General features: G+C 40.7%; 1 protein-coding gene across 7 annotated transcripts in view; it reads right to left on the reverse strand.

The window, feature by feature from the left end:
* The window catches only part of Lmo7 (LIM domain 7), a 195,728-nt gene that overhangs the window by 125,247 nt on the left and 54,437 nt on the right, over positions 1 to 16,044 (reverse strand). For all 7 annotated transcript variants that reach the window (XM_057785730.1, XM_057785732.1, XM_057785729.1 and 4 more), the window contains exon 2: positions 13,119 to 13,189. In XM_057785730.1, coding sequence (XP_057641713.1) covers positions 13,119 to 13,189 — 71 coding nt within the window. The remainder of the gene's footprint in view (positions 1 to 13,118; positions 13,190 to 16,044) is intronic.

The following is a 16,044-nucleotide window of genomic DNA, read 5'->3' on the forward strand; positions in this document are numbered from 1 at the left end:
GAGCAGAATGACTGGGTGAAAATTAAATGTACCAGAACTCCTCCGAATTACCCTGGGATCTGATACTGAGTGTCTTCCAGTTAATATGACACAAATGGCAAAGATAACTGCACCTCTACACACCAAAGCACAAGGAAAGCAACTCATCTTTGACACCCGCACTAAAGGGCTGTTCTGCAGCTAAATCACGGTTGGCATGGATTCATTCATTTTCTTCGCTGATAGAGTCCGATCACATAGTAACTTAATACACAGTGTATTCCCATTAATGTGAGCGTGGGTAATTAATCATTAATCACTGTCACAAAGCAGTGTCTTGAAATAGTGGATTTATTTTGTTGTTGTTGTTTAACAATTCATCACCCAAATAAGCAATTCTTTATTCTGTAAGGAGGTCCGACAGGAAAGCAAAACAAGAGGAGGAAATAAATCATCTAACTCGTTGGTCTCTCCTCTGCATTAGGCACTGGTTGTGGTGTGGGAGGGCGTCCTGTGGAATGTCACTCCTTCCTCATTCCAGAGATCTCTATATACATTTGCGCACACTCGGAATAGGAAAAGGAGACAAAAGCATCTCCATCTAATAGCCTCCAGAATGTTGTTCGGCAACATTCAAAATTACAAAACCTTGGCTTAGGAAGATTTAGGCTGGCAAACAAAAGTTGCTTTTCTGTTTTTGCAGTTTATTCACACAAAGGTCTTTAGACAACTTAACCACACATAATAACAGCCATCTCCTTGGCTTTGAGGATGCATGGCTGAGAATGGAATTCGGGGCCTCATGTGGGCTAAGCCAGTATGTTACCACCAAGCTGTACTCCAGCCCCAGCCCCCAGCTTTATGTTATCCCCTCAATGTGTCTCCACGAGTCCTCATTTCTGAATTGTACGTCGCAAGTCGTTTAAAACGCCTTTTCCCTTCTCTCTCCACATTGTTTTTCCTCAATCGCCAACAGGGGATGGAGAAAATGATTATGCAGATTACTAACAAATGGCAGCTGTAAAGTAATCCCTCTAGTTTTTCCCTCCTGACTGAATGCTTCTATCGTTGTGGCCTTTCTGCGTAGCTATTACAGCTGGCTCCCCAGCACTGCATAGAAGAACCCAGAAGTGAGGCATTGCTTAATAATAGCATAATTCTGACCTAGCCTATCAAGAAGTCATTTATAGGTATTCACCACTATCTTGGCAGGAGTATTTTTAGAGTAATATTCTTCAGAGAATACAGTCTTTCACTGCTATAACTTAGAAGCTAATATAAGCAGGAGTAACATATAAACTCTCAGGACACCTGAGCCCAGTTGTCCTGACAGAGAGTAGAGTCATAAACTCCTGACCCACCCACTGAGTCACTGTGACTCTGACAAGGTCACTCTGTTTACCCAGTAACATGACGTATCACTTTTGTAATATAGTATCATAATTTCTTTTTTTTATTTTTTTTCTTAGTATCATAATTTCAAGAGCATTTTCTAGGCAGTTTCCAGAATGAATAATAAAACAGATTGCTGTCAGTAAAGTAAGGGGCAGAGTAAGGAAGCAGCACAGACAGATACCTTCTGGTGGGTGAACAGACTCCTCCCACCTTGGCAAATATGGCCACAGACATTACTTAGAAGCAACATCTACACAATGAATTAGTCTTCCTTTTTACACCCAACCTTCTTACACATGTGCAAACAAGGAAACAACCACAAGGAAAAAAACAGCTCTCTGGAGAGAGCACACTCAGCCTTCAAAAGATCTGAGTCACTAGAGGGAAATACAGTTTGACTTCATCCATCATAACACCCAGCGTTCTAAGCACCAGGCTACGGAGGAAATACACACACAGTTCTGACAAACACTGAGCATGCAAATCATTTGATGAGTTATGAATTTATGATTCTTAAGGAAGCACTTTTAGAATTTTTTTACAAGGATAAGAAAATGTTATGTGAGATCTGAAAATAGATAAAATTTAAGCACACTTCATGGACCTCACACAGGGTCTCGAGTTAAAGGAAATTTAAGTACCCTGTATGGAAACACTCACTTTTACAAATAGACATGCTTTGCATAGTTAAGTGTTCTTGAATTTCACTTGTAGACTTTCTAAAGGGACACTGACTTCAGGTCACTGGCTCTGAAGCAAGAGTCAGATTACGGGATAAACTTCCAGATGCTCCCATGCCTTCTGTTCTTGGCCTGCGACCCTGTGTTCCATCCCTCCAGCCGGGAGTAGAATTATCTCTTTATCCCTCTCAAGCCTTCCCTTGCATGAGGGAACAAACCTGGTTATTGCTTGCTTAGCCCAGCAGAGGTTTGTTCTCTTGGTATAATTAAAACTAGAACACAAAATAACTCAGGGTACCCTCACAGTGACCTCAATAACCTTTTCCTCAGCTTCTTCTGAATGCTTGTGAACCTCCAAACTGGCATGTTCCAATGTTGACCTCCCAAGTTATGGTATTAAAGGGCAGGGCCCTTTGAGAGGTGACAGTCTCATGACTCTGCACCTCCTGAATGGGATTAGTGCCCTCAGTCAACAGTCCTTGCCCTTCCCCTATGGGAAGTCGTGGTGAGAAGATTACACTAAGAAGGTGCGTACTATGAACAAGAGGCCCTTACCAGACACCCAACCTGCACCCATCTTCGTCGTGAACTTCCTAGGCTCAGAACGGTGAGAACTAACATCCTCCTATATACAAGCTGCCCGTTTACTGGTAGTTGTTATTGTAGTCCAAATGGACGATGCTCTATTCAAGGTGTCTACTCTCCCTTCTTCTTCCCTTTCCAGCAACAATGTTGTCTATCCTCTACAAAAGAGCTGAATGGACCTGTGCTTAGAGCATTGGCTCCGTTCATAGCCCTTTTCCTATCAGCAGAGATAGTCTGACTTCACAACTCAGGTGCGACCCTCAGAGAAAGCCATCTATAAAGCTCAACATGGCTCAGGTGTGAACATTTCTAAGGAGAGCCTGAGTCTGACATTCTACTGTGGGCTAACCTGCAAAATTAAAAATAATAATAGCTCTAAACAGCAACCTTCACTTCTCCCCTTTGTCAGAGAACTCTCCAGCAAAATGTTCAAAATTCAGCAATACCTATTTACCTCCTGTCTCCGAAGGTTTTCAAAAACCAATGGGAAGGCATACACAGGAGACTATGCGGATGCAGAGAGCTTGGTGATCTAGGGGTGATCTTATTAGTCATCTGCTTGGGCACATTTCTGCTACCTGCTAAGGCATTTTGCAAATGTGTCCCTTCACACTATCCAAGTTTTATAATTAAGTTTAATTGTTTAATTGTTAATCTTGAGACAGTGTTCCATGTAACTGGCCTCAAGCTTGCCTACGCGCACCCAGGGATGACCTTGCACCCACCTGGATTGTGCAGTGCAAAGACTGAACTCAGAAGCTCGTGCATACAAGATGAGCACTCCCATCCACTGAGCAATGTCTCCATTCGGCAGTGACTAATACACAGGAGGAATGACACACCTTCCTAGCAAACCAAAGCTACAAATATCGTTTTCATTGATTATTAACTACAGGGTATTTATTTATTTGTTTACTTTTATTCTAAGTAGGAGCTCTGCTCGTTGGACACTGCATGCTTACAAAAGAAAGCCCTGGGCAAGGCTCAGGCACAGAACAAGAAGAGAAGTACAACCTCTTGGAGCAAAGCCCTGAAAACCACCTTGATTTTTTTTTTTTGGTTGTGTAAAATTTTCAAAATTTCTAACTTCTTTAAGGCAGTAAATTTAGAAAAAAAATGTTTTGCTGTCAATAAAATGTCATAATTTTTTAACCAATACCACTTGTCTATATTTTCTGTTCCAGGGGAATGAAATTTTATCGTTTTTTCCTAATTGTCAGTGTTGATCCAGAGAGCGACCTGCCAGATCCAGTCATGGAGACTGGTTATCTTCAGATGTCAAGATTATAGGTCAACGGTTTCTGTCTACATTCGTATTTTAAAATAGAGAGCATTAAATAGATGCTGAATACATTTTCATGGGTAAGATCACCAGTATTCGTCATTTAAAATTGAAGAGTAAAAGCTTTTGGTATAAAAATTCATTACTGCGTTCGTGTTTTCAAGCAGAAGTGATAAAAACTAATAAACTCAACTCTAACATAAATAAAAACTCAACAGCAGACGCGGAGACGGGCACCCATGTGGCAGAACAGGGAGTCCACACCAGTGTCTGTTGCCATTTTCCTACAATGGCTCTTTACCGAGGCTCATCAGTATGCTTGAAAACATGCCAGAGTACAGGAAACGGTTATACAATGGGACTTGTATGTATATGTTTTCACGGGTCACCATTTTGTGATAACCAACAGGGGTAGGGGGCTCCTCCCTGGGAACATTATTCCTCGTGCTCTCGGCATTCCTTAATTGCCATCCCTTGTCAATGCTTGAGGCCCCAAGATTTCCCTTCGTATGTTAGTCTATTAGTGTCATCCTTGTTTACGTCTTGTTTAGGCAGCATGTTGTTGAGATTTCATGGGTGTAGCTTTCCTGACATTTCTAGGAGATGCGATCTCACAGCAGACTTCCTGTTCCTCTGGTAGGTTAGATTTATCTATTTAGGAATAGTTAAGAATATAAGTAACAATTAAAGAAAAAGAGGACATGAATTTGAGAGAGAGCAAATGTGCCTAGGAGTGGGTGGAGGAGGAAAGGAACAGGGAAAAGTGATGTCATACTTTAATTTCAAGGTTTTTAAAGTGCATGAAGCTAAGCCTGGTGTGGTGGGGTGGGCTGACCACAGATTCTTCTCATGCTGAGCAATCCCAGTAACTACAGACTAATGGACCGAACAGCAGGAAATTTCCCCTATCAAATCAGGATGGACAGCAAGTATTTATACAGAGACATTACAGAGAAAACTCAAAGATCACAAATCTTTTACTCCTACAAGAGAAAAGAAAATCTAGGCAACCTTGGATCCAGTATGATATATTAGATAGGATATCAAAGACACACGCCATGTAAGAGGCAATTGATGTGTTAGATTTCACTAAAATTAAAAATGCTGGTTACCCAAAAGATGCTGCCAAGAGAGTGAAAAGACAAAGTATAGAATGAGAGAATATATATATATATATATATATATATATATATATATATATTCACAGGGCATACCTGATTGATGGTTACTCAAAGAATTCTCAAAACTCATCAAGCTTAAAAACAAAGCAAAACACTGCTTTAAAAAGGAAACAAAGACTTTAACAGCTGCCCCACCAAATAAGATACACAGATAAGAAATTATGCTATGAGAAAAAACTCCACACGACAATGTCAATCAGGAAACGCAAACTGGAACAAATCGCTAATGTCACCTGCCTACAACCTCTAAGAAAGGCCAAAATCTATAACTCCGACAACACCAAATGTTGACAAAGACACGGAGCTACAGGAATGTGCATTCATCACTGGTAGGAGCGGGAAGTCCTGCAACACTTTGGAAAATAGTGTGCTAGGTCTTTATGGAATTAAACATATCCTTGCCATATTAGCCAGCAGAAATAGTCCTCAGTGTTTACCAGACAAGTTGAAAAATGTATGGCCACACAAGCACTTGCACATGGATGTTTATGGAAGTCTTATTCATAATTACAACTTAAAAATATCATGATGTCCTCTCACATTAGGTAAATTGGGATAAACTGGCTCACCTATAAAACTGAGATATCATTTGGTCCAGAAATGAAATGAGCTACCAAGTCACAGAAAGATAAGGAGCCAATTTAAATTAATATTAGCTGAAAGAAGCCATGTTTTATTATTATATCCTACGTAATAATAATATGCATTATTATGTTATATAATACATTATAGGAATATTGTATTACTATTACATTATAGACATATAATGCATTATATAACATTCAGGAAAAGACAAAACTGAAAAGAATCTATGAGAGAGAAGGCTGATGAGGCAGAGCATGGGATTTATAAGGCAGTGGAACTACCCTATATGATACTATGATACCGTTCCCTTATACATGTGTTTAGGTGCTCCCCAATTTTCGGCACCACAAAAATGGCAGCATGCATATTTGTTTAGCCTCCTTCCACCTTCTTCTATTTCCAAAACTGAAAGCATTCATGTTAATCTCTAATAAACACCAGGAAAGGAATTCGGCAGCACAAATCAGTTCACATTCTCGCCAGCGTCCCTGTACCTACCCCTTGGTTCCCTCACACTTTCAACACCACAGACACTTTCTGCCTCTGCATGTCAGCTGTTTTGTAATCTTCCACAGTGCCTCGAGCTTTTAGGAGATTAAAAATATTAATCAGAGTGGGGCGGTGGCTCACTGATAACGCGCTTGCCTAGTGTGCAAGACACCCTGGGTTCCGTGCTAAGCACTGTATTCTCTAGGCATGGTGGTGCATGCCTGTAATCCCAGCACCCCAGAAGTGAAGGCAAGAGCATCAGAAGTTAAAAATCATTCTCAGCTACATAGCAAGTTCAAGACCTACCTTACTTGAGAAGAAAAATAAGAGCAATTTTTAAGCAATGTTTCAGGCATTTGTTCTTAATATTTTTCATGACAACAAGGCTGTAAAATGTTTCTCTTCCTCTACCTAATAGTCAGACTCCCAAGAGAAGGATTGCTGGGAATTATTATCTAAGTCATAGATACATCATATTCATAAAATAGCACATAGCCACTGGATTGTTTTTCTGAGATTTATATCAGTTTATATTTGAGTGTTCATTTTCGGATCATAGCACTTGGTGCCACAACGCAGACATCCTCTTGCTGTTAGGGAAGCTAGTGCTTGGATCCAGGGCACTGTGCACTCAGGTTTAAGACATGCTTCACCACTGAGCTGTGCCTGCAAGACCCGGCAGTTTAAAAAGATTGCAGGTTCCTTCTTTCAACAACGACAACAACCAACAACGAAGGGTCGCATGTCAGTCTAATTAGTTCTTACTAACAAAGGTAGAGGTTTTATTGTTTATCAATAACGTTTTCTCATTTGCTAAGAATTTGGTTAGATTCCTGGCTCCTCTGTTTACTGAAATTTTTAAGCCGTGTGGTTTATCCCTGAGTTAAAGCCACAGATTACCTTTGACATCCTTTTTGTTTGTATTTTTCTTTCCTTGCAAAGCTTAGGATTTTAAAGTACTTCAAAAGATTCCAAATGCTTCTTTTCAGTAATCTTTTTTACCAGTTTTCTACAGGGTGTGTTCTAAGGTATAGTAAGCCTTTTGAGTGACACATAGCCAACTGTTTACCCAAATACCAAAAACCAACTGGTTCATCCCCCATCCCATTTTCTTTCAGTTCTTTTAACATGAATTCTTAAACAGGAGAAATATATTGCAGAACTTTTTTATTCTTTTACTGTGCATATTTTTAAAAGCCAGCCACATGTTTAAAGTGCTGTCCTTCGTCACTTCTGTCATGTGTTCTAATATTAGGACCGGCAATTTCAATAAATTTTATTAATAGAATTCTCGTGTGCATGTTGAAAAGTTACATATTGGAAAAGTCTGGTTAGATTTTGTAAGTTATGATTTGAATGGGAAATAATTTTCTTACAGGTACATGCTTTGGACTTGGTGGCCTGCTTAAGAGGTATGCAGAGTAGCAATTACAGTCCTGAGGGCTTTTGATCTGATCAATGGATTAATCCCTCTGTGAATTCATAATATGATGGTATTATCAGGAAATGAGAAAGAATAGAAGACGTGTCTAATTGCAAGAAGATCTGACCTATGTGTCTTGTCCCAACTCCTACTCCGTGGCACTCTGGCCACCACGACAAACTGAGCAGTTCTTCCCTCTTAGGGCTATGACACTATGGCTGACCACAGGCCAGCAAGTCAAGCATGGATGGGATCCCCTGAAGCAGTGAGTCGGGGGAGGTAACTTTTTCCTTTCAGCTGTTTTTCTCAGGGACTTGTCAGAACAATGAAACGCCTAAACCGTAAATGAATGGACCTGGGTCAGTCTCTTTAGAAAGCTGCTCGTCACAGCATTGAGTTTTAGATCTCGCAATTTCATCCACGAGATCGCACCTAATTTTCACACTCACCTCAGAATTTTTACACTTCTACGATTTAAGTCAATGAGACTGCCCATTATATTAAACCTACTTCCACAGCTTCTTGCTGACGGACTTTAATATCAAGTGAGTAGACAGAGACATTTAACACATACATTACTCCCTTGCTTCTCTAATATACAGTCCTTGTCATTTATGTGTCAGCGGCCCCGGGACTGAAATGTTGCATGTTCTATTCTTCAAGTAAGAAAACACTACCAGGCTTACACTCAAAATAACAGTACTGTGCTTTCTACCCTCAAAGCTGAGGCCAAAATATTAAAAGAGAAAAATGCAGCCACTTGGAAGGAGTCTATAGGGAATGGTTGCTATAGAAAATGTAAGCTGTAACATATGCCAAGAAGATCTTCAGCCTGACATACTCTTTTCTTAATGACATTTCACATACACAGATACCAGATCATTGATAAAATGGACCGGTGATGTTTAAAAAGAAGACATAAATGTCAAGCTTAAAACACACCCAAAAGGAGAAAGCAGTTGAAAAGTTAATTATCTTTATGAACTTTTACCCTGCACCACTATTTACATATTGCTGGCTGGGCCATAATATTGGAGACTATAAATCTGATGTTCTTTACTTTTTAAATTTCTAAAAGCTGTAAACAATGGATTCATGCCAGTAGGTAGTGTAGGCTTGTGGAGTCATATGTGAGCCATTTCTCCTCCTTCAGAAATTCAAGACCAGAGACAGCTGCAGGAAAACTGCCTTTTCCATCACACCAAAGCCTGTGGCCCTCCTCTGTCACACTGGACAGATATCTCAGGGATTCCCAGTTCCTGGTCTTTATGCTCAAGTCCTTGACTCTATATAATGGCGTTCTATAAACATATATGACAAGTGACATCATCCTCTATGTTGTCTACTATATTAAAAATTACTTGACCCTCCCACTGGGAAGAATAGTATTGATATGACTGTTTTCTTACCCTATTGAATGAATCTCTCAAGACCGGATGCTTTAGGCACTAAGATAATCACAGAGGAACTATCACTACAAGCAGGTCCTCTCAGAGCACCACTCTTTCCGAGCAGCAAGCAAAGAGAAATGACCTGGGGAAATGACCTGATGACACGGTGAGAAGCTTCTCGGTGAAGCGAGTCACGTGTTCACCAAGGCATGGCCAGTGGGGACAGAGCAGAAACTTGGGATCACTCCAAAGAGGGGAACTACAGACTGACTAACCAGCGGCACACCCAGCGAGACTATCTCCAAGCAAACCTTCACAGAGGAATAAAGAATGTTTTTGTCGGAAGACTTCCAAGACTTCAACCGCAAGATGAGGAGATTGCGGACTGATATCAGTAGTCAAATGATGTGCTCAGAGCACAGAAATAATTGTGCCAGAGCAAAGCAGGGCTATGGATATTCATGTGGAAACAACTACTTTATATTTTTTAAGTATGGAGGGTAACAGCCTGCATGAATACTAGCCAACACTAAAGAAATGAGACCATTGATAAAACTGAAAGAGCTAAAATAACCTAAGAACTCTAGCCAGTATTTTCATTAATTTAGAGGAAAAAAATTTTTAAAGGGAGGGGATAGTGCCTATCTCACTGTTAATAAAGTCAAGAGAATGTGTATCTAAAATAAACAGCGTAAGAACAGAGCAGGCAGCTGCTCCATTGATAAACATCTGCCTGCACGCAAGCACAAGTACCTTAGATCAGATCCTTCACACCCACGTAAAAGCCAGGCATGGAAGTCTCACAGTCCCAGCATACGGAAGGCAGAGGTAAGGGGAGCCATGGATCTCACTGTGCAAACCACAGTGAGCTGATCAACTCCAGATGCAGAGAAACTTCCCATTGCAAACAAACAAGCTAGAGAGTGACCATAGCGGGCACCCAGTGATGAAGGCTTCTCCATGCACAAACACAGATGTACACAACACACACATAAGTACAGAGAAATGTACGTAATACACAGACACACACATACACAGAGCAGTAATCTTCAGCTTTCAGCTCACTAGATACCAAATCAAACTCGCTAGAACGAAGATTATTACCACAAACAGGCTCACCCCAATTGTCCATCAACCTGACAAATAGATGCACAAGAAGTACTTGCTACTCGGATGTGTGCCCTGTCTGAGACTCTAGTGCAGAGGTGGCTTCCAGTGTGGAGTCTGACATGCCTCTGTGCAATCAGCTGAGCGAAAGCTATAAGAAGATCCTCTGACTCCGGATGTGAATAGTACAGAATGCCAGTTTAAAGAAAGAGCAGCAGTCTTGAAAGATCAAAGCTGCTGAAACTATGAGATAAGATAGCAAGAATCTCACTAATGGTACAAATTAATGAGAATGCTGAAATGGCAAATTTATATAGACATATAGATAGATTTGTATAGATATATGCTTTATTAACAGCATACTCTATAACATGTATGAATGTAGTTAAGTATTTGTTATCACTATTAGAGAAGAAATTACATTTATTTTAATTTGAATTAGTTTGGAACAATTCAGAAATATTTCTACTCTAATTTCTTCTTTTTTGGGTCAAAACAGTGTTTTCAGTCAAGTCTGGATAGTCTTACTTGTAATGATATGCCCATCGCTTAGCCTAGGTATAGTTTTTAGGAATCATTTCAAACCTCTCAGACCAGAACTGTGCATGATCTGCAGTTAAATCCAGAACGGGTGTCACAATGAACAAGATCTGAAACCAGTCAAAGCTCAGAGAATGAGAGACTGTATAGACTTGGCCCTAGATGGATATCTGTATCTTCCCACCTCCTGCCAGGGCTCTGGGAACATCAAAGAAGAGGGGCAAAAAGATCGGGAGAACCAAAGTAGAAATGCAACAGAGTAGGAGGTGCTTGTATGAACTTATAACTGTTGGGACAGCCTGCACAAAACCTGTGCAAGAAGAAGCCAGGCACAATCCCAGTGGGGAGTAAGAAGGTGGCCATGAAGTCCCACCCCTACTGAGGAACTATTGGCAATTGGTGCTACTAGGAAAGGGGAGTCAGTTTTCTGCAGGGATGCAGCAGCTGAGAGGTTACCCATGCCCCACTAAGCCTATACACAGCACATACTGGCAGCACTAAATGGACAAACTGGATTCAACAACAACAATAACCAACCAAAGCAAAAACAAAACAAAAGACCAAAATAACAAACGAAAAACCATGAAATTGTGAGGAATAGTGGGGGCAGGAGAAGAGGAGTTGGAGATGAGGGAAATGGGGGGAAGACTTTACCCAAACATAGATGAATGCATGAAACTCTCAAACAATTAACAATAAAGGAAGAGGCGCCACCATGAGATGTGGTTACTCTAGCCACACGTTCTGAGCAATCGCTAATCATTAGAAATATATAAAACACAAGGGACCTCTTTAAATAGAATTATCTACTTAGTCTCCATACTCTCGTAAACTAAATATAACAGCACATTTTCATAGACACATTTCTGTAAAATGCCATCTAATTCCTCAAGATTGTGGAGCTTAGTATCATAGATAGCTCCTTTTCTGCAAACCCTTCCGTAGCCAGACTCAGCAATAAGGGTCACATGGTTCTCAATAAAGGCATTTTCTCTTCATCTTCTGAACACATGAGAAATCTCTCATCTTCTGAACACATGAGAAAACCCTTAAATGATACAGTTTTCAAGTCAAGATCATTTCTCCTCTGTCGCCCACTGGGCAGACCATGCAGCCTAATTGAGTTTAAATATTTCTCAGTAAGGATTGTGAGCACACAGCTGAGTGAAGAGGAACAGAAAAATCTGCAACTTCATCCGTGGCCCTGAGGGTGCTGTTCCAAGTATACATTAGATAAAACTACATAAATTGACATTTCTGTGAATCACAACTGGTTTAACAGAGATCTGCAACCAGTCAAAGAGACTCGATGGAACTTTATATGGAATGAATTAATGATATTCTCAAACAAAGGCGTTTGGACAGCTGCCAACAAGGATGGTTTCCATGGCCATCCTCCTAGCAACGCATGTGGACACCAAGTTCCACAGTTTATGGAAACCTAAACTGGTATTGAGCACAGCAGTTCCACGAATCAGGCAGATTAAATGCCCTGATCTCTGCATTGCAGATGAGGAAAATAAGGCGCAAACATTAAATCACTGGCAAATGTGTATAAAAGCTAAGTCGCCTCTGTAAACATCCAAAAGTAATGGGAAAAGGAATCTAACCCTTTCTCTTGGAATCTTTATTGCAAATAGCATCCTTCGAAGGGTGAATCAAAGGTATCTAAGGGCACCTTGTGAGCCAGCATGATGGTACACACTGGGCTCCCGTCACCAAAAACAAAGAAAACATGCAGGTTCTAGTAGCTCACTCCCAGAGTGTACCTGTGGACAGATTCCAGAAACATCTACGTGATAAGAGGCTAGATTGGAATTACCAAGTGCTTTCAAAATATGTGGGTGGGAACTCAAGTACATTCTTATAATTTATTTGCCTACTTCTGCAACTCATACTTTTCTCTAGAATTTTATCCTTTCCCTCACAGGCCCGTCTCTTATCCACAAAGGTCACATGTCTGGTTAACTGGAGACTCAAACACGGCACAAAGCAAACACTGTGGACCGCACACCATCGGTCAGGGCACCAGCCTGGTAACTTCTGGTAACCACAGCCTGGAATGCAGCTCACAATGGCATCTATTAGCTAAGTAAACAGCCAATGACTCAAATCGATTTCGGCAATGTAATGACTCCACTTAACCCTAAAGAGACACTTGCCACAGCGATCATCGTATCTTCCTGATGAAAGGGATCCTGTATATTAATTTGAAAATGAGGCAATTATATAGAGTGTGAGCTCTAGTCAGATATAATCAAGTCCCTCTTCAACTATCTGCCCATAAAGCAATGACAGGCTCTTGCTTATTTACTAATTAAAAATAATATATATTTTACCAACACTATCTTTAGATACCAAGACTGATAACCCCTTCTCTACTGTCTCAGACTGGGGAGGTGTCAGCTTACAGAGATCAAATCTCACTTGGGACCAAGGACACAACCCTGTGACTGTGGAGAGCGAGCCTTAAATACTTACTCACACAGCAGAACACCATTTTCTAGAGAGGCTCGAAAATCCTTGGTTTCAAAATTCTTCTCAGTCACAGCCTGAAAGACAGATGTGGGCATTCAGTAAATAGGGACGAGAAACAAAGTAAATTCACAATGCTGTTAACTAACAAGCATTTGAGGTTTTAGCTGAATGATTTGCTTGTGTCGCCAGAAGGCATTCCTCATAGAAATTATGTACTATTCTGTGTTATAACCATGTTAGTGTGAATAAGTGTGTCCTGTGGTGTAATCATTTTATTGGATGATAGGGTAAGTTTACAGAGGCCATGGAATTTGAAGAAGAGCAAGAGTAGATGGGAGGGATCAAAACAGGAAAGGGAAGGGGCAATGATGTAACTATACTACAACCTCAAACAAAAATGAAGAAATATTTTTTAAAAACTAAACTAAATTTTTGTTTGGTTTTTCAAGACAGGGTTTCTCTCTAGCTTTGGAGCTTGTTCTGGAGCTTCTTGTAGACCAGGCTGGCCTCAAACTCAGAGAAATCTGCCTGCCTGTCTCCCGAGTACTGAGATTAAAAGGAGTGTGCCACCACTGCCCAGCTAAACTCAATTTCTAACGACTTTCAAAAGAGAACTATGGATGAATCAATAAGAGTAAATATACACAATTTAAGATATAAACTGGAGAAAACTACATTTGAAAGTCATGAATCTTACATCCCAGGTCAGGTAAATGGTTCAGGCACATGATGGAATAATGTCCACCATTCTCCTCTCTCACTGCTGCTGTCTCTGCCATTCACCCGGAACTCTGGATTCCATAATATTCCATAGTGCCTGAGATTACTAAAGCCAGATAGTAGGCCTGAGAAGTCAGGTGATAACTTCACAGCTGCTTTTCTACTCAAAGTTAGCAGAGCAGAGCCTGAAGACGTGTGTCTATATTCCATAAGACCGACAGACACACACACATGCATACACATACACACAGGGAACAGGGATAGAGAGTGGAAAGAGAGAGAGATTGACTTAGTTCCTCATCATAAGTGTCTGATCAGGCTGTGATATCCTCAAACCTAGGAAGAAATAGAGAAATAGAGGGTCCATCTCCTGTATGACATCCACTCAGCTGCAGAAATTAAACACAATCCTTCTGTCTCTGTTCCTGAAGGAACACAGAGCTGAAGGTTAATAATAAAGAAGCAAGTAGCTTTGCCTTCTTAGAGCTCAGGCATAGAAGTAAAGACCACATTTAAAAGCATAGTTTAAAAAAAAAAAAACTGCCTAGATAGAATGATGTACTCCTTTCGGAATTACCAGATTAGCTCAGGTAACCTGTGCAACCAACTCCAGAATTTCCACACAAACATATCAGAAACAAACTCAAAGTGAGGGTGGACCCACATATGAAAAACACCAAGACAGCAAATTCTTCAGAAATCATCTCCCCATAGTCAAACAGCGAGACCCAGAAATGCTCGACACAGTCAGAGTCACTATCTCCAATCCAAGCAAAACCCTCGGTATCGGACAGCCATGACATTCTCAAGCCATTTAGATGACAAATGGTGATGGAGAAGAAAGGCTGTGATCTGCAGACACAAGGAGAGCAATGAAAAATGACAGTCACCACAGTGCACAGCCAGCCCAGAGAGCAGAGTGTGGCAAGTGACAAGAAGGGACTTGAGTCACACACAGCTCAGCTCAACTCCACTTTCACTGCCTACGAGCTATGACTAATCAAACATATTGAATCATCTCCCCCGAGTCTGGAAATCCAAACAGGGAAAATAATCGCAAGATCATTCATGTGTAAAGGCTGCCAAGAGTATCCACCTAACCCACGACATGAGTGAATTCTGACGTTGTCACTTGTCCATACTCCAGTAATTTAACACACAGCCAGGCTGAATTATGCCTAGAATCCTATTAAGTAAAGTCAAGATGCTGCAATAGAGCTATTCAGAAACCCTAACTGCCCCGAAGAGCTCATTTTAAAAGATTACAGAGCAGGGGCTGGATAGTTGACTTGGTGGTTAGAGCACTGCTCTTCCAGAGGACCCGGGTTCAATTCCCACCACCCACACGGTGGCTCACAACCATCTATAACTCGAGTTTTTACAGTAAGTAACTTCTCATTATCTATTCACTTCACACAGCAGGAAATTCAGTCCTTCTTATCATTCACACTTCACCAGTAAGAAATGTGAAGCTAAGCAACTCAACTGTCCAGAAAATCAACCCCACACGACAAACTTTAAAACCCGACAGCATCTCAGGGCACCCAGTAAGAGAGTGACAATTGCATCTTATGCTGAGGTGGTAGGAAAATAATTCATCATGTTCATTAGATTCTAGAAACCTAAATTAATGAACTGCACCATCACACCTTCAAAATTAATTCTTAAGTGTTGAGCATTTAAATGGCTACACACATTTCTAAAAGTGCATTGTTTTTAATAGTCTGACTTAAAGATGCATTGTCTTAACACAAACTGAGTATGTGTGTGTACACGTGTGTTTATGTGTGTGAGAATGAAAATAAAACCTGGATACTCTAATGTTTCATATAATGAAAATTCTTTCTGAATACTTTAATATTCTCTAGACATTTTATGTACATTAGAAAACAAGCAGACTCCAGGTTGGTGGTGGCAAACACCTTTAATCCCAGCACTCAGGAGTCAAAGGCAAGCAGATCTCTGAGTTCAAGGCCATCCTGGCCTACACAGTGAATTCCAGGACAGCCAAAGTTACACAGAGAATCCTTGTCTCAAAAAACCAGGAAGGAAGAGAGGGAGGGAGGGAGGGAAGGAAGCAGAAGGAAAAGAGGAAAAATGTGTGTGCTATACATACTGCCTATCCCATCTCAGTAACTCAAAACTGATTAATTCTCAAGCAGTAATTTCTGCATCCATACGTAAAGTTAGCTATAACCCTGCCTGCAGA

The sequence above is a fragment of the Chionomys nivalis genome, chromosome 12 (assembly GCF_950005125.1).
Source record: "Chionomys nivalis chromosome 12, mChiNiv1.1, whole genome shotgun sequence".
NCBI lineage: Eukaryota > Metazoa > Chordata > Mammalia > Rodentia > Cricetidae > Chionomys > Chionomys nivalis.